The sequence below is a fragment of the Haliotis rufescens genome, unplaced genomic scaffold (genome assembly GCF_023055435.1).
Source record: "Haliotis rufescens isolate VD_foot unplaced genomic scaffold, xgHalRufe1.0.p SCAF_21, whole genome shotgun sequence".
Lineage (NCBI taxonomy): Eukaryota > Metazoa > Mollusca > Gastropoda > Lepetellida > Haliotidae > Haliotis > Haliotis rufescens.
Window position 1 is genome coordinate 7,983,287 of NW_025963902.1, and position 26,509 is coordinate 8,009,795.

General features: G+C 40.2%; 1 protein-coding gene across 1 annotated transcript; it reads right to left on the minus strand.

Annotated features, from left to right (window-relative positions):
- Window positions 1-2,609: 2,609 nt before the first annotated feature.
- Window positions 2,610-25,784, minus strand: LOC124111479 (EGF-like domain-containing protein 2). Its single transcript, XM_046471201.2, has 10 exons — window positions 25,631-25,784; window positions 22,239-22,361; window positions 21,178-21,312; window positions 18,360-18,586; window positions 13,540-13,694; window positions 12,362-12,498; window positions 10,994-11,078; window positions 9,290-9,467; window positions 4,834-4,951; window positions 2,610-3,036 (listed from the first exon to the last, which is right to left on the minus strand). Exons 1-10 carry the CDS (start codon window positions 25,674-25,676, stop codon window positions 2,834-2,836), a joined length of 1,407 nt encoding a protein of 468 aa, XP_046327157.2. The 5' UTR covers window positions 25,677-25,784; the 3' UTR covers window positions 2,610-2,833.
- Window positions 25,785-26,509: the final 725 nt, after the last annotated feature.

Genomic DNA, 26,509 nt, shown 5'->3' on the forward strand with positions numbered 1-26,509 from the left:
TCTACATCCACAGTTGTATTGCCACGAGGACATGTATGTTTTGAATAAACTGATGTTTGGTATTTACTGTCTTGTCCAAACTAATGTTTGGTATTTACTGTTCTATCTAAACTGGTGTTTGGTATTTACTGTTTCGTCCCAACTGATGTTTGGTATTCACTGTTTTGTCCAAATCTAAACTGATGTCTGGAATTTTCTGTTCTATCTAAACTGAAGTTTGTTTATTACTGTTTTGTCCCAACTGATGTTTGGTATTTGCTGTTTTATCTATACTGATGTTTGGTATTTTGTCCAAACTGATGACTGGTATTTGTAGTTGTGTCCAAACTGATGTTTGGTATTTACTGTTCTGTCTAAACTGTTTTTTTGTATTTACCTTTCAGTTTGAACTGATGTTTGGATGTTACCGTTCTATCTAAACTGATGTTTGGTTTTTACCGTTTTATCTAAACTGATGTTTGGTTATTACTGTTTTGTCCAAACTGATGTTTGGTATTTACCGCTTTATCCAAACTAATGTTTCGTATTTACTGTTCTATCTAAACTGATGTTTGGTTATTACTGTTTTGTCCAAACTGATGTTTGGTATTTACTGTTCTTTCTAAACTGATGTTTGGTATTTACTGTTCTATCTAAACTGATGTTTGGTATTTACTGTTTTGTCTGAAGTGATATTTGGTATTTACTGTTCTAACTAAACTGTTGTTTGGTATTCACCGTTTAATCTAAACTGATATTTCGTAGATAGTGTTTTGTCCAAACTGATGTTTGGTATTTACTGTTTTGACTAAACTGATGTTTGGATTTTACCGTTCTATCTAAACTGATGTTTGGTATTTACCGTTTTATCTAAACTGTTGTTTGGTATTTACTGTTTTGTACAAACTGATGTTTGATATTTACCGTTTTGTCCAAACTGATGTTTGGTATTTACTGTTCTATCTAAGCTGAAGTTTGGTTATTACTGTTTTGTCCAAACTGATGTTTGGTATTTACCGTTATGTCCAAATTGATGTTTGGTATTTACTGTTTTGTCCAAAAGGATGTTTGGCTATTACTGTTTTGTCCAATCTTATGTTTGGCATTTACCGTTTCATCTAAACTGGTGTTTGGTTATTACCTTTTTGTCTAATCTGATGTTTGGCATTTACCGTTTTGACCAAACTGATGTTTGGTATTTACTGTTCTATCTAAACTGATGTTTGGTTATTACTGTTTTGTCCTAACTGATCTTACTGTTCTGGCCAAACTGATGTTTGGTTATTACTGTTTTGTCCAAACTGATGTTTGGTATTTTCTGTTCTATATAAACTGATGTATGGTTATTACCGTTTTGTCCAAATAAACCAGCGCCTCGTCAGTACTTCACTTCAGTGAGGTGTACACTGGGAGCCAGGCACAGGGAACATTAATCCATAAATAAAAGAAAATAGTAAATGAAATCATTTCGACTTAGAATACATTATGTGAGTGAGAGAGTGAGTGAGCGAGTTGGGTTTAACGCCACTTTTAACAGTATTACAGTTATATCGCGGCGTGTCAGCTTAATGTGGGAGGAAAGCCCGAAGTGATGCAGGTCTCAGACGTTTACCACTTCGGTGAAACCCACGAGCACGGGTATGGTGCTAACAAACCTAGAAACATAATCGGGGCGAACCGGGATTCGAACCAACAGTCATAGGTTTCTGGCAAGCTCAAGGGACGAAACTCTGCATAGCGAGTCGCGGTGCCTTAGACGACTGGGCCACCCGTGCCCCCGAAACACTATGTAAATAGTGATTGAATGAGTATGGTTTTATGCCGCTTTTACCAATATTCCAACAATATCACCAGAAATCAGCTTCACACATTGTACCAATGTCGGGAATCGAACCCGGGTCTTCGGCATAACGATCGAACGCCTTATCTACTAGACTACCCGACCGCCCCACTATCTCAAAAAAATTGTTGTAATATTCAAGCAATACCAAGGTGCACCTGGGATTATAAAATACCAATGTCGAGAGTAGAACGTGTGACGAGCGAACGCTTTAACAATTAGGCTAACCCACCAGCATGTAACTACGTAGGCAGTAATATATGTGAGGTTCAACGTCGCAAAGGCGTCTGGAATGAGAAGATAACTCTCGGCGCAAAGGCGTCTGGAATGAGAAGATATCTCTCGGCGCAAAGGGGAAACAATTCATGATCGGGCACATCGAACAAATGTGATCACGCTTATTCTTCGCAATACAACAAAACACAAATCATAGTGTATTAATCATTTCTTTCACAGAATGTATTCTTTTAAGGTTTTAAGGTTAAACATATGTCAATAGATATTTCCGTTTCGAGTATGCGAAATTTCTGGTGCTGTTTTTTAATATGTCCCTTTACGAAATAATGTCTAATGCACATGTTGGTTTACAATATCATTTTCAGTTACACATGCACATCTAGCGCTCTGAGAGGTAGGCGAGCCCTTGACACAGGTTGAGTGAGTGAGTTAAAATTTGAAGTCACATCGGCAATATTTCAGCCATATCGTGACTATCAAGGTTTAAACATAAGAAATACATTTAGGCTATGTAAAAACCTACTATGCCGACATGGAAGAGAAACGGTATAGATTTTTGGACTCTTTATTTATTTCGACTATTCTAGAAAGAATAGAAATGTAATAGATAGAAATATACACTGTCGCTTATGTGGCATATTATCGTTAAAATCGGGTACTCGGGAGTCTGGCCCGGCTTTTGAAACACGGGTATACGAGTACTTTATCTTCCCGTCAGAGTCCTAGTAAGTATTCAACATCAATATCCATGGACCCCGGAACTGGGGAACACTTCTTCTAATGTACAGAGCTTGTTGACTGCGGAGGTTTTCCTGACACTGATCCGGAACAACCACTGAGTTTGGAGCGGCTTCGACGATGGCGTATCACACTCTTCGCCAGCAGGGCCGTTGACATTACCATCAGAATGAAGATGACCACGGCCATTGCAATCAGTGTGGCGATTACCTCATCTGGCAGTGTGCAATATCCGTCGTCACCTTTAAAAAATCAATACACAACTCTATTATCCGGGTATTTTTTGCGACATTGTCAGCTTTCGTTAACTTGACTGTTGACTTTATTATCAATATGAGATTCATGTTAATTATAATTTGAAGATTCGAATTTTTGTTTCCACGCATATATATTGCCTTCGCACTCTCAGTGTGACCAGTGTCGGTGAATCTTACACATACACACTAACACACTAACACTTCAAACACGAAAACGTATATGGACATTGGACGGAAAAACGACGTTTTTTGGACGCTTTCAAACAATCGTTTTTCCGTTCAAATAACGTCGTTATTTGACATCGGAATCTACTTGGCAAAAACGATATCATCAAGCTCCTCCATTTCTTGATTGACATTGTGAATCTAGCAAAAGCGTCTACCGGTATTTATACTCCTCAGATTTCAACTTTGGTATATGAAAAAAATGATAATGTAAAATTATGCCAAACCGAGAGTCACTACGCGTGTGTTACTCGATGTCGACCCATGCGTTTCTAGGCATGTGGAATGACCGTTTCAGTAAGGTGACAATACGACGTTAGATTCCTGCCACGTTCTGGACATAAATGCATTGGGGATGATTCCTGCACACTATGAATTATTTTTAATGAACGTCAACATATAGTTATGTTGTCCCCGTGGAGCTGAAATTAATTGGGTGGTCAGGCACGGTGACTTGGTTGGCGTCATCGTACCTCAAAGGCTTGGACCGTTGCTCATAATATCAATCATTGGATTATTTAGTCTCAATTATTTAAGGGCGCCATCATATTGCAGGACTATTGCTGCGTTAAACCAACTATTTCGTTAAACCAACTTTACATCAAACCAACTACTTCGTTAAACCAACTATTACATTAAACTAATTATTACGTTAAACCAAATATTTCATTACACCAACTATTACGTTAAACCGACTATTACGTTAAACCAACTATTTCGTTAAACCAACTATAACGTTTAACCAACTATTACGTATCTGCATCTTTGTAGCCCATTTGTTGAGATTTGGACCAAGAACAGAGTTTTTAGTCATGTTTTCTTGGTCGACTACACTGAGTCAATTCTGACGACGGCATGGACCCTTGCCCTTGTTATCAACTATTGGTTTGCCTGGCCACATTAAAACATATTTAGAAACCGACGTATCTGACAAGACAGCATCCATTCACCCACGTTACAGTCCATTACTATACCTATAACCAGCATTGTGCAAGGGTTTGTTTTCACTGTTGTTTATATGTTACAGCAGCCTGTACATAATCAAGTCTAGGCCAAACAAACTAATGATTGATATTAAAAGCAAAACCATGAGCCGCCGTGGTACTATGACACACAATCAGCTAAGTCAACGACTCCGACCACTCGATCCATTTAGTTGCCTTTTACGACAAATATATGTTACTGCGGACCGACCCGGTATACTGCATTCATCATCTGTCTGTTTGTTTGTTTGTTGTTTAACGCCGCACTAAGCAATATTCCAGCTTTATGACGGCGGTTTGTAAATTATCAAACCTGGACCAGACAACCCAGTGATTGATATCATGAACATCGATCCATGCAAATTTGGGATATGATGATATGCATGAACCAAGTCAGCGAGACCACACGATCCCGTTAGACGCCTCTTACGACAAGCATGGGTTGCTGAAGACCAGTTCTACCCTCGATCTTCACGGGGGCCACCATCTGTATTACGATGTGCATAATGTTTTTGCATTGTACAGAATGATGTCGGAGACGCTGAGGAACTAGTACAGCGTGATACAAACGCACCTCTCTCGGTAATCAAGGTCGGGTTACGGATCTTGATGACGCCTTCTACTGTAGTTTCATCCGGCGCATTTCTCTTCTTCCGACCGAAGCCATTGGCTTTACCAGGAGCACAGTCAACCTGCGGATACAGAAGACGTGTTTCTGTCATAGGCTTCTGATAAATATCAAAACTGAAAGGCAGCACAAAGTAAATACCTGAGTGTGTTTCAGGTAACATGGACCCCATATTTATGCGTCGGGATATGTTTTTAATTTGATATTTTGTAAAATATTTTTTTGTGTGAAACATATTTGTTCCATCAATTACATGTACAGTTCTCTTCATTCCTTTTCACTGTACACATTACGAAAAAGCCTGACTATGAGAACGGTTGCTTTTGACATATAATTGTCACACTGAGGTGACATGGTAAATACGAAAGGTAAATAAAAATAAGTTCTAGTTCTGCTCCTAAATAGTAGTTTACATTACATTTTACGACCGCTTCCGTGGCCTAGTGGTAGAGCGTCCGCCCGGTTAGCGGAAGGTCCGGGGTTCGATCCTCGGCCGCGTCATACCAAAAGATGGTACTTGTTGTTTCCCTTTCTGGCGCATTAAGGGACTAAAACAAGGACTGGTCGGCTCGGAGTCAGTATACTGTGTCTGAGTGGGGTATTCATGTTAAACTGCGGCATGGTATCTCAGTGGGCTAACACTATCAATCGGCATCAGTCCGGACTAGTACAAGCAGCCACACACACACACATGCACGTCGCTATATAAGTGCAATAATATTGGACGCGACGTTAAACCCAATTTCACCTCACCTCACATTATATTTTGCAGCACCTTTTATTCATAGGGCGTACAGGAGGCACGGATTGCCCAGTCATCTAATTCGCGATTCGCTGTGCAGAGTTGCGTCCCCTGAACACGCCAGAAACCTATGATTGCACAGCAAACCGCAAACATAGTAGTCATGTGAAGTAAACATGACGCTGACGTCACTAATACGTGACGTCACTTTATTCATTCTTGCTCTGTTCACGCGGAAGGCAAGACGCCATTTTGTTGGGGAACCAAAGCATTATGGGTAATGTGGATGAACCATATGAAGGACACACTATGGACACTACTAAACTTGTCGCACTTGGAGAGAGCTGTTTTCACAAACGAAAACGACGGCAGCCACTGACGCACGACCGTCATACTGATTTACCAGGAACCCACCAACGCAGCCACAGGTAGCCACGTCGATATTCAGGGTGAATATCACAGTGTTCGAATTACGCTGTCCCAGATAAACTCACCCCCATAGTTTATTTCATAAACATTACTTATACAACACTATATTAGATAGATGAGCGATAAATCGCACAGAGCAATGAAGACCGAAGCGTGGTTTATTTCACGATAAAACATTGTTCTATCATGACGTCATTCTTGGATATTAGAATATGTGCTCGCAACGTTTGACGTCATACACTGGAAGACGTTATTTATTCTAGTTAGTTGTTCTCCATAGATGTAGCCATTCGTCACCACTCGCCCCTTTCCGTAGCCTGCAAGAAGACTCGTCCCCCTATCGATGAATGTTATGTGCGAAAATACGACAAACCAATCAGAATGCGCGTATGATTTCAAGTTCTTCGTCAAAGAATCCCTCAGAAATATTTTTTTATTTTACATATGTCTTACATCTAAAAATATACCCAAGACACAGTTAAATGTGTTCAATCATACTGTATAATTCCACATGTCTCGATGTGCTTTAAATTGCATCTGAAATATGTAAAATATATGGGGAAATAAATGTGAACCATTACGCAACGAGTTGACAATTGTTTTAGGTATGCCCGTCTGCGCTAAGACGGAACCCGGTCGCAAAAATGGCCATGAGAGGGGCACGAGTCGCTATTCGGCTTGTCCCGGAATAACACGAGTTGGGTCACGAATGAGATGTAGCTAGGCAGTGCAGATAAACGCAGTTGCCGAATGATCGCATCCAAAAGTGGGAGACACATGACAATCGGAATTAGGAGACAAGGCACACTAACTGACGTGAGGAATGTGAGAATATGCGGGAAATACCTAGAAACATAATCGGGGCGAATCGGGATTCGAACCCACAATCATAGGTTTCTGGTGTGTCCAAAGGACACAACTCTGCACAGCGAATTGCGGCGCCTTAGCCGACTGGGCCACCTGTGCCCCCGTTTCTACCCATTGCGTTTGATTCTACCTGAATGTTATGTAAATGAAATATCAGGGTACGCTGTATTATCGCGGTAGATGATTTGTAATGGATCGTAATGGCAAACGCTTACTAACATTAACCATGACATACGCAAAATGTTTCTTGTTCTGTGGTCAACTGTTATGAACGTGAACGTGAACAAAGTACTGTCATTAGCGACACAAGGGCAGGCTATTCTATATGATCGCGAAATGGCTATTTTGTGGTGTGATACGTGTGGATTATGTGGTTTACATCACTTCCTGTTTTCTATTGTGTATAATCAGTATGCATACGACATAGTTTGGGTCAAGGGACTTCGTATTTATAAATATTTAGGAGTGTATTTTACTAACCGTCTTTCATGGACATATCATGTAAGCCAAGCATCCTTACAAGCTCAAAAGGTATTCATTAGTATACAACGAAATGCATGTGGTCTAAACTTTGATTATAATACACTTTTCAAAATTTTTGATGTAAAAATAAGTCCAATTTTATTTTATTGTATGGTGCAGAGATTTGGGGACTCTCAAAAGTAGATGCTATAGAAAAGATTCACTTGTATGCATGTAAGAAATATTTAGGTGTAAAAGTTAATACACCCGGGGTTATGGTTTATGGTGATTGTGGTCGCTTTCCACTGTATATTTTTGCATATATTAAAGTTATCAAATATTGGTTAAGAATTTTAAATATGCCTTTGTATAGATTTCCAAAAAAGTGTTATAATATGTTATTGTTGTTTGATTCAAATGGTAAAAGAAACTGGGCAACTGGTGTTAGAGAACTCTTATTTGAATCTGGTTTTGGTAATGTTTGGTATGATCAACGCGTCAGTAATACTGCTGAATTTGTCAGGTCACTGAAACAAAGACTAAAATATATTTATTTACAATCATGGAATGTTTCATTAGCATTATCAAATAAACACTTTTATTATAAACTTTTTAAATCTTACATTTATAGAGAATGCTATCTCGTTGATATTACCATACCAAAATATAGAAAAGCATTGGCACGGTTTCGTTGCATGTCGCATGATCTATATATTGAAACAGGCAGATATATAAATACCCCACGAGAACAAAGAAAATGTAACATGTGTAACATAAATGAAATAGAAGACGAGTATCACTTCCTTATCAGATGTGACCGCCTCCGTGGTTTTGTGGTAGAGCGTCCGCCCGGAGAGCGGAAGGTCCAGGGTTCGATCCCGGGCCGCGTCATACAAAAAGACGTTAAAAGATGGTACTTGTTGTTACCCTGTCTGGCGCTCGGCAATAAGGGGCTAAAACAAGGACTGGTCGGCTCGGAGTCAGTATACTGTGTCTGAGTGGGGTATTCATGTTAAACTGCGGCATGGTATCTCAGTGAGCTAGCACTATAAATCGGCATCAGTCCGGACTAGTACAAGCAGCCACACACACACATACACGTGCATGCACGTCGCTATATAAGTGCAATAATCTTGGACGCGACGTTAAACCCAATTTCACCTCACCTCACCTTATCAGATGTCCATTATATTTAGAACTAAAAATAAAATACTTACCAAAATACTATTACAGTGAACCAAACATATGTCAATTTATAAGTTTATTAAAATGTGAGAGAACAGAGGTTATAAAGAATTTATCGATGTTTATTTACCATGCTTTTGCCCATAGAAATGAAATTGTTAACTGTTAATTAAATACTATCTATGCCAGAATAAAATGAGCATATTTTATGGTTGTCATGATGTATATATGTGGGAGATAATTTGATGTTCTATTGTAATGATTAATTATGTTGAATTGTATTATGTACTAGGGCGGTCGGGTAGCCTAGTGGTTAAAGCGCTCGTTACGCCGAAGACCCCGCCGTGATATTGCTGGAATATTGCTAAAAGCGGCGTAAAACAATACTCACTCACTCACTATTATGTACTAAAGGCCTGTGACCTCTTGAGTACGAAAGAAAGATTGATTGATACAAATGTGTTATTTTCTAATCAATTTCGGATGGAGATAGGGGTAATTCCACTTAAAAAAACATTCCAGAAACTGTCATAAAAAACTTAACGCGTACACCCACGAGTAGCCGTGACAATCCGCAACTAGTCCTGTATTGTATCAAGTGATAAAATATCGTGCTTAGATTTGCATAAGTAAACAGTCGACAGGGTGTGTGAATTACGAGATTTACCGATACCGCGATATTATAGAGTCATACTATAATATTAAAGGTGTTCTTACAGGTTCGCAGTCGGCTTTGTTGATGCTCACGCACACTTTGATGCTGAAGCGGAAGGAGACACTGCTGCTGCCGACAAACTTGAACGCCGTGAGCTTGAAGGCGATTAAAGTGCTGTCGTTCTTCGTGTCCAGATACGGCGCTTTCTTGATCACAGAGAAGGCATCGGCGTGGATACAGCTGGGAACAGTAATGGTGATATTTTATTCCGAAATGGTTCGTTTTCGGTGGATACATGATTATAGACCCGTGAAGATCCGGGGTAGAATAGGTCAACCCATGCTTGCCGTAAAAGGCGACTATGCTTGTCGTAAGAGGCGACTAACGGGATCGGGTGGTCACGCTCGCTGACTTGGTTGAAGCATGTCATCGTATCCCAATGGCGTGGATCGATGCTCATGATGTCAATCACTGGATTGTCTGGTCCAGACTCGATTATTTACAGACCGCCGTCATATTGCTACAATATTGCTGAGTGCGACGTTAAACAACAAACAAACAAACAAACATTCCAAAATGGAACATGAAATATTCGGCGAGTTGTTTTTGATTCAGAATCTTCCAACCAGCGTTTCAAAACATGCACCTTTTGTAATGAAAGGCGGAAACAAATGTTTTTTTACCCGCAACCCGTTATGTTTTAGAACATAAAAATCTCCAGTTAATTATTTGTTGGTTTTTTAAATTTTGAGGACAGAAAATTTATACCCAGCATTTTCAGGAATAGATTACTTGTTTCCGTTCACAGCTGATAACTTATTAAAATACCAATATCATGACACACATGGTGGGAAACGAATTTCGTGCTTCCGAGAGAAGCGCCAGGAAAATCTCGTTTGAAGTTTGTTTTGAGAAATCGGAGCCTGATCGCGGGAGTCTTGGACAGAACAGGCCGTAGGTCCGACTACTGAGAATTGGAGGTTACATTGTATGACCCGGTGTGGCATCGTGTTACGACGTTGTGAGTGGTTGCTCATGTTATTAGCCACTCGTTTGCCGATTCCAGATTCGATAATTTACGTCACTGATATTAATGATCAATAATAATTATGAGTGCATTCACCAAGTGGATGCTCATGGCGCTACACCCTTATTACCCCGGCCAATGGATCAGTGAGCACTCGATTTTCATTCTCAACTCCCTGGGGAGTGTACAACCCAAACTGCCCGTAAGGCGCTAGAAGGTTCACAGCCACATTACCACCTCATCCTACCGGGTACCCCCTCACTGCTGGGTGAACAGAGGCACATGTCGAACAAAGTCACTTACCCAAGGAGACACTACATGTGGTATATGTGTTTCAGGGAAGATTCCGGGGTAGAATAGGTCAACCCATGCTTGCCGTAAAAGGTGACTATGCTTATCGTTAAAGGCGACTAACGGGATCGGGTGGTCAGTCTCGCTGACTTGGTTGATGCATGTCATCGATCCCCATTGCTGTGAATCGATGCTCATGATATTAATCACTGGATTGTCTGGTCCAGACTCGATTATTTACAGACCGCCGTCACATAGCTGGAATATTGCTGAGTGCGGCGTTCATCAACAAACAAACAAACAAACAAAAACAGTGTTGGGCAGGGCCGAAGCCCTAGGAACTCTCAGGAGTCAGGCTGCTGAAGCGACGTTGGTTAGCCTCACCTGATGTGCCACCACATATTGCCACTGACTGGTGTTCAAGAACACTCACAGACTTCAGCAGTACCTGTTCTCTATCAGCCTGAGGCTCCTGCTGCCGTTGGTCTGCATGTTGTTTGCCTCCCCTGACAGGATCCGCATGGACTTGTACTCTGTAGGCGATAAGAGCAGACACGTAGACACTACTTAAAAATACCCAGATATTGTCTGACTACGTTAAATGAGTTAAATGAGTGGTCCCTGACACGTACCACCTGCTATGTTAAATGAGTGGTCCCTGATACGTACCCCCTACTGTGTTAAATGTGTTTTATGAGTGGTCCCTGACACGTACCCCCTACTGTGTTAAATGAGTTAAATGAGTTGTCCCTGAGGCGTACCCCCTACTGTGTTTAATGAGTTAAATGAGTTGTCCCTGAGGCGTAACTCCTGCTGTGTTAAATGTGTTAAATGACTGGTCCCTGACACGCACCTCTTGCCGTGTTAAATGAGTTAAATGACTGGTCCCTGACGGGTACCCCCTGCTATGTTAAATGACTGGTCCCTGACACGTACCCCCTGCTATGTTAAATGAGTTAAATGAGTGGTCCCTGACACGTACCTCCTACTGTGTTAAATGAGTTAAATGAGTGGTCCCTGACACGCACCTATTGCCGTGTTAAATGAGTTAAATGACTGGTCCCTGACACGTACCCCCTGCTATGTTAAATGACTGGTCCCTGACACGTACCCCCTGCTATGTTAAATGAGTTAAATGAGTGGTCCCTGACACGTACCTCCTGCTATGTTAAATGACTGGTCCCTGACACGTACCCCCTGCTATGTTAAATGAGTTAAATGAGTGGTCCCTGACACGTACCTCCTACTGTGTTAAATGAGTTAAATGAGGGGGCCCTGAGGCGTACCTCCTGCTATGTTAAATGAGTTAAATGAGTGGTCCCTGACACGTACCTCCTGCTATGTTAAATGGGTTAAATGACTGGCCCCTAACATATAATTCCTGCTAAGTGCAGTGAGTGGTCCCTGACACGTACCTGCTGCTATGTTAATGACTAGTCCCTGACACGTACCTGCTGCTATGTTAATGAGTGGTCCCTGACACGTACCTCCTGCTATGTTAAATGAATGGTCCTTGACGTATACTTCCTGCCAAGTGCAGTGAGTGGTCCCTGACACGTACCTCCTGCTATGTAAACTGACTGGTCCCTGACACGTACCTGCTGCTATGTTAAATGACTGGCCCCTGACACGCTGCTATCTTAAATGACTGGTCCCTGGCGCATATATACATCCTGCTAAGTGCAGTGAGTGGTCCCTGAGACGTAACTTCTGCTATGTTAAATGACTAGTCCCTAACACGTATGTCCTGTTATGTTAAAAGACTGGTCCCTGACACGACACTATGTTAAATGACTGGTCCCTGACACTTACTTACCTCCTGCTATGTTAAAGTAGAGAAGCAGATCCGAACCCACTTCAATGGGCGTGTTGACTTCAACCAGCTCTCCATCAGCGAATATGTAAAGGACAACAGGTTTAATGGCGTCCTCTCGGACCACTGTCTTCAGGTTTCTGGAAAAAATCAGGAATTTGAAATAAATCAAGTAGAAAAGGAGAGAAGCCAAGTAGACAAGATAAAGAGAATCATAAATAAATAACCTTAACCACAATGGTGGTTTTTAAATTCATATCGTGAGTGAGTGAGTGAATGTGGTTTTACGCCGATTTTAGCAATATTTCAGTAATATCACGGCCGGGGTCCCAAAAATAGGCTTCACACATTGAACCCATGTGGGGAATCGAACCCGGGTCTTCGGCGTGTCGAGGGAACGCTTAACCCACTAGGCGACCCCACCGCCCCTTTTCCCTATCTACTCTTGTACCGACAGTTACTACTCGCGCACCGAAACACGAAGTTACTTACGCACCAAATTTCCCTCACATCGACTAAAAGATCGACTCGCGCGCCGACCCACGCGCATACCTACGCACCAATACCAACTTACTTACTGACCAATACCTACTCGCACCGACTCGCGTGGCGACACACGTGCTAACGTAACGCACCAGTTACCACTCACACCGAAGATCAATACTCGCGCCGACACATGTGCTGACATACGCACCAATACCAACTCACGCATCGACACACGCACTTACTTACAGACCAATACCTACTCACACTGACTCAAAGATCGACTTTGCACCAATATTTTCACACGCGCAGACACAGGTGGTTACTTACGAACCAATACCTACTCACTCATCGACGTCTGCGCAAATATACACGCCAATATATACACACACACACACACACACACATACACACGCAGACAAACACACACGTACACACATACATACACACACGCACACACATACACACGCACACACATACACGCACACATACCAACACACACACACACACACGCACGCACGCACACACACACACACACACACATACACGCACACACACACGCACGCACGCACGCACACGCACGCACACGCACGCACACACATACATGCACACACACACACACGCACACACATACACACATAAACGCACACACACACACACGCACGCACTCACGCACGCACACCGACTCCAATACTTACATGTTGCCTGTGTTCACCTTGGAGATGGAGTTTGAGATGGAGATGTTGGCAATAGGGAGGAAGCATGTGATGGAGAACCTCTCGTCCAGCGCGGTCAGGAAGTCTTTGTTGTATTGGACAACCAGCTTCCTCGTGTACTCCATCCGGGTGTCATTCTGCGGAGACGCAGTCAGTACGAGCGCATTTAGCAATATAAACACCTACAACACTAGACTAACATTATTACCCATATGGGCTCAAATATGCAGTGTAATATCTTTTTGATATTTGTACAGTGTGCAATTAGTGATTCTCGAAGGTGATTGGTCAGTTGAACAAAGATCAATTTTCATTGGACAACGGGACTATTTTTTTCTCATCCCATTCGATCACAAATCCATACCATTTATTCAAATGTTTCACATGCTACATTCTCACTGATTCGAGATTTACAAGACAAGAAACATAGTTTCATATCAACAACATGATTTCACATTTTCTTTTCATTTATTTCACATGATTTTCATTTTACAGTAAAAACCAAAACTACGTCTGCGTTGTTTGTAAACAGACATGGCTGACCATTTGACAGTCAAAGTAAATGACCTCGTTAAAGCGGACGGAGATCTGACTGACATGAAGAGTTATTCGTATAATTCAACCTCTGAACACATTTAATGTCTTTGTTGTCAAAACTGCATATGGCCAGAGTGAAGTTCCAAGATTCAGATTGTGATGTTGCCAGAAACTGTTTCTAGGGCGCCAAGATCATCACCACCAAGTGGTTTGGGTCTGTGTTAGAGGTCTTGCTGTTTGATGAATTTTTCGACCACCCGAATCCAAAAGCCGGACTTTGTATAGACAGGTTTGCCTTGGTGAACGATGATGACATCGATAACTGCCAATGAAAATGAAAACGCAATGAAAAAGACTAAACTTGACAAGTTGACATGAACTTAGTTCACAAATATATACAGGTAAGAAAAACACGAAAAATATGACTACTCACATATTCAACGATGGCATCAAAATAAAAACAAATTCATTTTGCAACAACATTTAGACTTTCCGAAAGATAACATAAAGAAATTTGCAAGGCTGTGTGAAGAAATAAGAACGTGACACATTTTTTTTACAATGTATTTACGTTTTTGTAACCGGGGCGTCAGCACAGTACGGCGCTAATGGGGCCGTCACACCATGACGTTCTGGTCAGCGTTCTATGACGTTTGAGGAAACGTTGGTAGTCGCCCATGGTCGCTGGGATAGCGCCAGAAGAGCGTTGTGTGAACGCTGGTGAACGTCGGTGATCGCCGGGAATCGGCGGAGAACGCTGGTCCGGAAAAAAGTTTTAATTTTAAACGCTGAAGAACGTTTAAGAACGTTCGTGGAACGTTTTACTAAAGTTCGCCGAGCGTTGCACGCGTTCGGCTATCGTTAGTCAGTCGTTACTCTAGCGTTACTTAGTTGTTACTAATCGTTTGCTTTGCATTGAACGACTCACTGGCGACCTGTCAACGACCGCTGAACGGTCCCCTAGCGCACCGTAAAAATAACACGCCAGCAAGACGCTATTCTGTCGTTATTCACACGTTAGTCCCACGCTCAACACGCTCGTCTAACGTTGACAAATCGTTCGTCGCGCGCCAGTGGCACGTTAGCACACGCTAATGGTTTTCAGGGGTATCTTACTTGGTCGCTGTTACACGCTTCTCGTGCGTTAGACACACGCTAGTCATGCGTTAGGCACACGTTAATACCATACGAGGACCGAGCACCATACGAGGGTAATGACACAGGAAAGGTGCAACTAAACATTATTCTTTGCAAATTTATCATTTTCGCGTGCACATTAGACGGTTCAGAATTCCAAATGTCTACTTTGAAGATCAATGCTAGCATAGAGTGTTACCTTAGCGACAAGTTTACCAACATCTGGTTGCGAAATCGATACACTTTGCGGAACTCGGAGAGGTTTTGAAATCAAAACAAAAATAATTAAAAAACAAGGAAAAGAAAACTTACCCAAGCGAGCAGATCCTGTGTCCGATATTGAACTAAATGAACTCCGTGAATGCGGACAACTTGGCACCACGTCTCCAGATAGCCTACCGTGTTAGTCTATCAACAGGTATTCGACCATTATGAATCACATCAAAATATCAACAAAGTCCCGCCATCTGTCTGTGTCCACTCCATAAGCACGTTTGACAAGTGCACCTAAAATCCCACACGCACATCTTCCCCATCAGTCACACTTGTCTCAAGTCACACACGATGTTCATTAAACTTGTTGTCCGGATTAAACTGTAACGCCGGTTCTCTTGTCATTCCTGGTTTCGGCTGTCTCATATCTGGGTCAAGTCGGGTCATTCATTCCGACAGGCGACACTGTGACAGCAATCGTACTTTTTAAAGTTTACCTTCTTTTCGTAACTTTTCTCTAACAAACAAGACTTCTGTACATTCCGTCTATGTTGTTGTTATAGGTTTTGGCATTTTTTCAAATGACATATAAAAAATGTTACAGGTTTTCCGTGTTTCCTCTTTTCAATGTGAAATGCATCTCTCTGCCGATACACGACGGGGGCTGTCTGTCAGTGACGAGATCTTGTCAAAACAAGCCTTGATTAAAAAATCTGATGAACCTTTTTGGAAACTTGTCTTCTTTATCAATGCTTGATAGTGTATGCTGTGTAAATCGGACAGAAATCGGACCGCGACAATGGGATCGTTATAGGTTTTTTTAAAAGAACTTCATTTTTCACGCGTAACAACACGTTAATTGAGCAATGCGATTGGAGTGAAAGGACAGTGGTTTTTCACACGCGGATTGATACAAAACAGCTGATTCTTGATCGTCGACATGTTTTTTTTACCATGAAACGTCTTTAATATGATTATGGGTAATAAATAGAATAACCCACTCGGTACGACTGATTACGTAAGATATGTCACTCGCTAAAGCTCGGAACGTATTTTCCGTAATCACTCGTACCTGGTGGGTTATTCTCTAATTTAGTTTCAGAAATAGATTTATTATATATATATATATATATATATATATATATATATATATATATATATATGAAATAATAATAAATTTATTATTATTAATATCATTATTATTATTATTATTATTTATTTTATTATATTTATATTATATAGTATATTATATTTATATATATCCAAATGGAACCCAGAAAAAACATCGAGACTTGCCAAATCATTCTAGACTTGAGTTGGATTCTCTTCTTAATATGTTATCCAGGGTCTTGGAGACAGAATACAGAAAACAGTATCAATCACATGCTTAGATTACCTCAATCTCATTAAAATCAGATACAAGTTCTCGCTATGGCCGAGGACATCCCATTACAGGTCAGAACAACCTTTCGCGAACTATGACCGACCAATGAAATGACTCCCAGGAAGTCAACGTTATCCACTAAGAACGCAGCTTTCTTCAGCGCTGCGGTACCAGTTTCAAACTGGCGACTTCCATTCCAGACTATGCTTTTTAAAGTAATTTGAATAAGTCATACAGTTCGTGACAGTTGTTTTGTGTTAAGCTTTAAAGGTTGCATGATTAGAAAACATATTCCGCTAACAATGTAACACACAATATGAATATTTCAATTTTTCATTTTTTTTATTATGTGTTTGTATCGTTATCTATCGTGTAGTTGTCCAATTTTCGACCACGAACGTGGATACTACTTAATTTCGTTTATCCGACATACTCGTCAATCCGATATAATCATATGCAACCAACCATGTCGGATTAACGGGACTTGACTGTGCTACATCCCATCAGTCCGTGAATGACAGGGCCATACAAAAGAGGTTCAAGATGAATATCCACAGTACCTTCAAACTCCAAACTCTAATTTAAATTCACAAGCCTAGCCGCAACCTGCCGATCACATGTATTTAACAGTACCAGACACCAAAACAACATTGGGTGAAATATCTTTCTCAGTCAGACTCTGTGGAACTCACTACCTCTCTTCATTAGATCTTCCACTAACACTGACATCTTCCTTTCCTCTTTGAAGACTTACCTCATCAGAGAAGCCTATTTGTTTGTTTGTTTGTTTGTTTGTTGTTTAACGCCGCATTCAGCAATATTCCATCTATATGACGGCGGCCTGTAAGCAATCGAATCTGGACCAGACAATCCAGTGATTGACATCATGAGCATCGATCCACGCAATTTGGATACGATGACATTCTTCAGCGAACCTGACCACCCGGTCCCGTCACTCGCCTCTAACAACACGCATAGTCACCTTTTACGGCAGCCATAGGAAACGTTGTGGAGACCTATACTACCACGGATCTTCACGGGTCTGATTGTATCGATCAAGAGGTTATATTGACATGTCTCCTTGTTGTTTATGTTATATGTCTCATATATCTAAAATGAGTGCGGTATCACTTCCTAATCATACTTTACAGCTGAGAAAGGAGCGGGCGACTGTGGCAGCTCTAGCACCTGCACTGTGGGCGAAATGGTTTGCGTAACCAGTCAATAAACACAGGCAAAGACAAATCAAATGTTCACCTGAAAAAAGACGGGATATATGGTACATGTCAAATTATAAACCCGACGGCGCACTCAATATTACAGCCACATGACGCGGTCTGTAAATAATCGAGTCTGGACCAGACAATCCAGAGATTGACATCATGAGCATCGATCCACGCAATTGGGATACTATGACATGCATCAACCAAGTCAGCGAGCCTGACCACCCGATCCCGTAAGTCTCCTCTTACGACAACCATGGACCAAGACCTAGTCTAACCACCCACGGATGCAGCCGTGTTTAACTTACGCGAACAGGAGTGATGGCCCCGCACACAACGCTTGAGTGTTCGACGTCTAGATAGCGTCCCGCCCAGTTGTTGGGGATGTAGATGGATGCGTTCACGCCCGAGATGAGTTTGTCCTGGCACACAGGGCTGTCCGCCTTGCCCTCGATATAGGTCATGCCGCTGTAGTTGTTGCTGTTGTAGGGGTTGAAGCCGATGACCATGTGATCCTCTGTACACAGGATCTGTACTGCAATACAAACATATCAGATTAATAAGGGCGATGGGGTAGTCTAGTGGTTAAAGCGTTCGCTCGTCACACCGAAGACCCGGGTTCGATTCCCCACTTGGGTACAATGTGGGAAGCCCATTTCGGATGTCCCCCGCCGTGATATTGCTTGAATATTGATTAAAGCGGAATAAAACGATACGCACTCACTCAGATTAATAGAATGTTAGCTGACGCCATTGCCGTTTAGCCAAGGGTGTGTTTGTTTGTAGTTTAAGACCGCACTCAACAATATTCCAGCTATATGTCGACGGCCTGCAATAATGTCTGGTCCAGACAATCCAATGATTGATGTTATGAGCAAAGATCCTCGCCATCGGATTATGAAGAGATGCTAACACTCAGTCTGGCCACACGATCCACTAAAACCCCTCCTACGATCTGGATAGGTTACTGGGGACCTAGTCAATCCATAATCGGGTGGTCAGGCTCGCTGACTTGGTTGATGCATGTCATCAATTCCAATTGCTTGGATCGATGCTCGTGATACCGATCACTGGATTGTCTGGTCCAGACTCGATTATTTACAGACTGCCGTCATATAGCTGGAATATTTGAGTTTGTCTGTGCAACTTTTGGGAGATACCCTGGAATGAGCACATGGCTGAATAAACTAAGTCAGATGAGCTCTCCTGTTGAGTCTTAACTCTTTCAACAGCAGTCAACCAGAATTGTTTACTGCTCGGACACCGAGTTCCCAGAGACTCTTGTGCGATAGATGAAGCCAACATTTATCAAAGAAAATATCTGCTTGTAAAATATATTTGCTACTACATGTTATACACCATTTGAAAGGTCTGATCCTGTGGTTTATAAATATGAAAGTTATTTTTTTCACATTATTCAAAATAATGCATTTACAACTTATTTAAGTTTGTTGTAAATAAAAAATGTAAGCTAACACGTTGTTAACGTCCAGATTAGGGACCAAGGAAGCGAAAACTTGACTATTTTCGGCAAATATAAGATTTCATAAAATCCACTTACCTATTTCTGTTTTATTTTCATTGTTTACGTGATTGGAAAATCATTTTTAAAAGAGTTATAAACAGTATCTATATCATCACCCATTTCCCGATAACAGCGGCTGTCCGCTCAGTAACATGAAGAAATACCCCCGTTTTCGAGGCTTCGTATGAAAAACACGTTCGTCGAAGAATGGCATATGACACATCGCTGGAAAGCTTATTCCTTCATCTACACGCTCGTAACATCGCCGGGTTTTCTTTCGTAGTAATAACAAGCGATTTCATTGGATTGAAATTGGTTTCTCATGACGCTTTCTTGCCGAAATCTGCTACAAGTTTCGTGATTGGTCAATTTTGAGCACGTGACCTAAGGCAGCCAATCAAATTACAGCTGTGATAACCAAGCTCGTGTTTGATAAATTTCAGAAGTTGGCGAAAGATTTTTGTTAAATCGTGTTATTCTGAAAGTTTTAAGCAGGAAATCACGATATATATTAAAAATATGGAACTTCGTGAATGTATCGTGCTAGGTTACGAGCTGTGACAAAGATTTTTCATGCATATATTTTTGCATTAAACATCGCGTCCGAGCCGAGAATTCAAGGCGACGAAAGCCGAGATGTCATTTGACTTACATTACACGCGATCGCACGAAAAGATGGCAATAATAACTTAGATGTAAGTTTGATTACTTTTAGATATAGTTTTGTTGATTTTATTTATTACTTTGTATAATATATTTAAAGATTTGTTTAAAACGTCTTTATTTTGCTCTTTGACATGTTCGATGCATGTGGACCCGTTGTCGAAATGTGTGTCCGAGAATTTTATTTTCAATAACATCGCGGGAAATAGTGAATAATTTTTTAATTTATCGATAGAAAATGATAAATTGAAATGGAATACGTATTTCAGACATTGTGAAATGTGATAGATTTAATAAATGAATGATATTACAGGTAGGTCCATAAAAATATATACTATTTTGACGTGACTACGGCTTGGCCGGATAACCGGCCTACGGTGTTGAAAGAGTTAATTACCAATACATGACAAGCACACGTTTGATAGATTCTGGTGTGTAATATCAATGTAATCTCTGTCATGGAACACATGCTGTATGAAAGACTTCATGAACCTGGAGAAAAGCCATGGTGTATTAGTTTTGGTCGTGTTTGGAATACATGTACTCTTTACGGTCTTTGACATTGTTTCTTTTGTTATTGGTCGCTAATATCGTACACAACACGCTCAAATATAACACTGACTGATGGACCCGCGCAAGAAAAAAACCTAGAAGAAATACAATGGCACTACACTATTACCAGGTCAACGGACATTGTAAATTCAGTTTGCATAATGATCTACCTATGGCGTGAAGAAAGATGCCCGTTAGACGCTAGAAGGTTTTCGCATTCCCATTACCATCCCATCTTACCGGGGACCCACTCGCTGCAAGGTGAACATATTTCGAGTCACAACGTAACATGACGGGATACGACATGACATGATGTGATATATGACGTAACGTGACGTGATATGACATAACGTGACGTGACGTTACGTGACGTAACATTTACTTACTTCGTTCTTCCTGGCATTTCAAGCCATAGTAGTCACTGTAACAGTAGCATTTCATTCCAGAACCGTCGTCGTAGCAGTCACTATTGCCCACAGTGCAGGGGCTAGAGCTGCCACAGCCGCCGGCTCCTTTCTCAGCTGTAAAGTGTGATTAAGAAGTGATAACGCACTCATTTCAGATATATGAGACATATAATATCAACAAGGAGACATACAATATAACCTCTTGATACAATCTGACCCGTGAAGATCCGGGATAGAATAGGTCTTCAGCAATCCATGGATGCCTTAAAAAGGCGAGTGACGAGATCAGGTGGTCAGGTTCGCTGACTTGGTTGATGCATGTCATGGATCCCAATTTCGTAGATCGATGCTCATGATGTTAATCACTGGCTTGTCTGGTCCAGACTCGGTTATTTTTCAGACCGCCGTCTTTTAGCTGGAATATTGCTGAGTGTGGCGTTGAACAACAAACAAACAAACGAAACTTCATACAATTATACCATTTACATCACTATTTTGGCTTTTATGTTGTTGTGTTTATCTGTTATCGGTGGATAATCGATACTTCTCTTTCATGGTCGACATGTGGAAGACATTTCCAAATTGGATGTATCAGTGACAAAAATGGTGTCCAATGAAATTCCCAAATTTGGCTTGTGCCATATGTCCCCTTGGGGTTCAGGTGAACAATTGACTTGTTTTTGCATGTGTTTGTGACGGATGCCAGTGTTGGGGCAGGCCACGCTCACCTTTTCGCGTACACCTGGCAACATCACTATCTGATAGAGATTCATAAACCCATGCGTACGATGTAGTCGGAATTGGACTATGGACTCTCTCAGTAGAGATTTTGTATGATTATGGAAATGTTTTTGTGGCACTAATTTCAAATTGATTCAAACTGGAAATTCAATGACAAAATAGGAGTTTGTGAAGAACCTTCCACATTATGCCAACTTGAGATTCATGGGATTTCAAACCTACTCCTCACGTTAAAAACGCCAGTTGGTGATAAATCCACTACGACCTCAATATTCAGCAACCAAAAAATTATAACGTACCTTTGTCTAACCCACAGTCAAACCCCTCGTGGGTGGGCTGACACGAGCAGGAACCAGTCACCAAGCATGTTCCGTTATTCAGGCATTCCTGGTTTGGACGGAGACAGTTGAAAGACGCATCGGCTGCAATAATATTTCAAAATTATATGTTTTCATGTTTGACGTTAAAGTTACATAAATCGAACCCACTCTTAAGCTGAAGTTAGAAGCAACCACACATGTACATATGTTAACGACCCCTTTAATTCGCGATCGTTTAAAACGATGGAACTTAATCGTACCAGAAGAATTCCTACCGGTACGTGTATGGTTCAATATCTTTACACCTTCTTGTCTCGAACTACGATTATTAATACGGACTTCGATTTAACAAAGTCTCGCGGTATATTGATCTGATGATAAATTGATGATTTTGTTACAGACTCATGATAATTAATTAACATTTATGACATATGCCCTCCCTTATCACTGTATGTACACGTGTGATTCACATTGAAGCAACCCATGCTTGCCGTAAAAGGTGACTATGCTTGCCGTAAAAGGTGACAATGCTTGTCGTAAAAGGCGACTAACGGGATGATAAACCAGCCCATAGCTGAAGAGGAGATCGCCTTTGCTATTTCATCTTTAAAAAATAATAAAGCACCTGGCCCTGACGGCATTCCCCCTGAGGTCTACTGATGCGGTGCGAGTATTTTGTTACCTTACCTTAAGATTTTGTTAAATTTCATATTTACGAAAGGGACATTTCCTCCACAGTGGTCAAAGAGTATTATATTTCCTTTACATAAGAAAGGAAGTACAAGTGATGTTAATAATTATGGAGGCATTTCTTTGATGGACATATGTGGGAAAATATTTACTTTTATTCTTAACAAAAGACTCAACGATCTTGTATGTTTTTATGACAAATTCCCAGAGTGTCAGGCGGGTTTTCGCAAAGGAATTTCTACAGTTGATAATGTTTTTACTCTACAGTGCCTCATCCAAAAATACTTGTCTAAATCAAAAGGTAGATTTTATTGTATATACCGTATTCGACGTAATAAGCGCCCCGCTCTAATAAGCGCCCACGGCGATATTTGCTAATATATTGGCTAGTGAACAATCCCAATTGGCACCCCTTCCGATTGATCAATGTACACAAGACTTATTTTTTCGCGAATAATACGCACTCGTGTGTTATATGCACCCTTAATTATGGGCAATTAAATTCTGGAAAAATATATCTGTCGTACATAAACATTTCAGGCTGTCAGCATAAACCACGAAATTTATCTCTCAACTCTGTTTTTTTCCAACAAAATAATATTCTAATAAGAGCCCCCTATTTCTAATTTTGAGAGCGCCCTGGGCGCTTATTACGTCGAATACGGTATGTTGATTTTCAAAAGGCTTTTGATTCGGTGAATAGAGATTTGCTATGGTATGTTTTATCAACAAATTGTATCAGTGAAAAGATGTTGAATATGATACGTGATATTTATGCAAAAACAATTTTGTGTGTGAAACTTGATAACGTTTCTTTATCAGATTATTTCGAATGTCTTAGTGGAGTAAGACAAGGTTGCGTTTTGAGTCCTCTTTTATTTTCTATGTTTATCAATCAATTGGAAGACTCATTACAGGCGTATGGTGGTAGAGGTATATTTGTCGGAGAAGATTTTAATGATCTGTTTTTATTGCTGTATGCTGATGATCTATGTATATTTGATGACTCAGTTATTGGTTTGCAAAGAAAAAATAATATTTTATCTTCTTTTTGTAAAAAATGGGGTTTGAAAGTTATCTTTGATAAAACTGAAATATTAGTTTTCCGAAATGGTGGAAAACTTAAAAATGCTGAAAAATGGTTTTATGATGATGCACATATAAAGATAGGAACATATTATAGTTATTTAGGTGGTGTATTTTCAAACCGATTATCATGGTCAAAATGTGTGCAAACTTTAGTCCAGAAAGCTAATAAAGCTCTTATTCCCATTAAGCAATTACGCATTAAACTTAACTCCCTTCCTTTACCAATATTGTTTCAAATGTTTGATACACAAATAAAACCAATATTATTTTACTGTTCAGAAATCTGGGGAACCCATAATTGGAATGTTTTAGAAGCCATACAAACTAAATTTTGTAAATATTTACTTTGTGTCGGGAAATCTTGTACAAATTTTGCTATTTTGGGTGAATGTGGACGCTATAAATTGTATTGTGAGACTTATGTACATTGTTTGAAATATTGGTGTAAACTAACCACTGTGTCAAATGAAAGATATCCTAGTCAATGTTATAACATGATATTTAGATTAGATCAAGTAGGAAGAGTTACATGGGCTACTAACATTAAGAATATTTTGTATTTATATGGTTTTGGTTTTGTATGGGAAAATCAATCTTTTGGTCACACTGATTTATCTATATGTGAGTTTTCACAAAGAGTTAAAGATTGTTATATACAAACATGGCATTCACAAGTTAATGATTATAAACATTTAGAATTTTATTTGTCACTCAAAAAAGCATTTGTTATTGAACCGTATATTTTAAAAATCACTTGTAAAGAACTAAGAAGAATGTTATCACTTTTACGAATTTGAGAATTAAATATCATGGTGAATATTGGAAGAAAAGGTAATACTGATTTTAATTTTAGATTTTGTCATCATTTAAACTGAATTACATTTTATGCTATTATGTCGATTATATGATGATATCAGACAGAAACACATTCCAAATATATATTGTAAATCTCAGTTATTTAAGCATATAAGCTCAGGCAAACTAACTGATTTACTTCAATGCTGTAAATATATTAAAGAGGCTATTGTATTACGTTCATCCCACTTGTAATACTTGTTTAATGTTGCACCAATATGTATATTCTATATGTCAATATTTATTTGTACATGGGCCTGTGGCCTTTATACTGAATAAAGAAATTGAATTGATTTGAACTAACGGGATCGGGTAGTCAGGCTCGCTGACTTGGTTGATGCATGTCATCGTATCCCGATTGCGTGAATAATGATGTCATTAGCTGGATTATTGCTGACTGCGGCATTTAACAACAAACAAACAAACAAACAAACAAACAAACAAACAAACAAACACATTGATAAGTATGCTTAAGAAATACGTCCTTCCTACCACATTTAACAAACATAGGAATAAATCTTTGTAACTTGATGTCAAGTAAAGGAGGTATTAGCAATGTTATTGCAAACTTCGAAACTATGAACTCTCTAAATGGTATCTTCACTAAATGCAATTGTCCAAACTAAAAATACACGTGATTGAATGTCGAACCCGAGTCAGCTTAGATTTTCTACGCTCATGCAACACATCAAGAAATAAGAATAATGTTTTAAATATATATTATGTTTGTTACTTACCTGAGATTAGTTTTAATATCAGCAGTAGAAAGCTGAGACCTGTCATTCTGTCTCAAAACATCCCAAGTGTATGCCGCTTCGACATACAGTAAACTATTCAGGTATATAAATTAATAACAGATAGTTTCTATATCAGTCAACATAACATTCAATACGTTCAATGCCCTTTGAAGAAGTCATTGTTCACACGGCACATGAAAAAGTGCGGTCGTTTTCATCAAAGGCGAAAGTCGACTTGGATGCTTCAACGGTTTTATTATTCACAATCTTTTACTTTTTGTTTCCTTCTTGTGATTTTATACTCTACGTTACTCATCGTGCTGCATGTGGTCTGGTCTGTACAAATTGGTTGACAATCACACAGTGGGCTAGAGGAATCTGTATGTGTTGAACAGCATTATAAACATCTTGTCACAAAGGGAGATGGTCAATCCCGAAGCAGATGCCAGTGGATATATATATATATATATAGATTGTCAATCTGAAAAGTTTTGCGAGCAGGAAAGCACTGTGAAAACAGCGAGCGACACACACTCGCGATAGTTTTATGACGCAGTTATTTTGGCCGACCAACAAGTAAAAGACGTACGGCATATTTTGTATTTCAATTCCACACGTTGGTGAAATTGGGTTTAGCGTCGCGTCCAAGATTATTGCACATATATAGCGACGTGCATGCACGTGTGTGTGTGTGTGTGGCTCCTTGTACTAGTCCGGACTGATGCCGATTTATAGTGCTAGCTCACTGAGATACCATGCCGAAGTTTAACATTAACACCCCACTCAGACACAGTATACTGACTCCGAGCCGACCAGTCCTTGCTTTAGCCCCTTAATGCCGAGCGCCAGACAGGGTAACAACAAGTACCATCTTTTAAT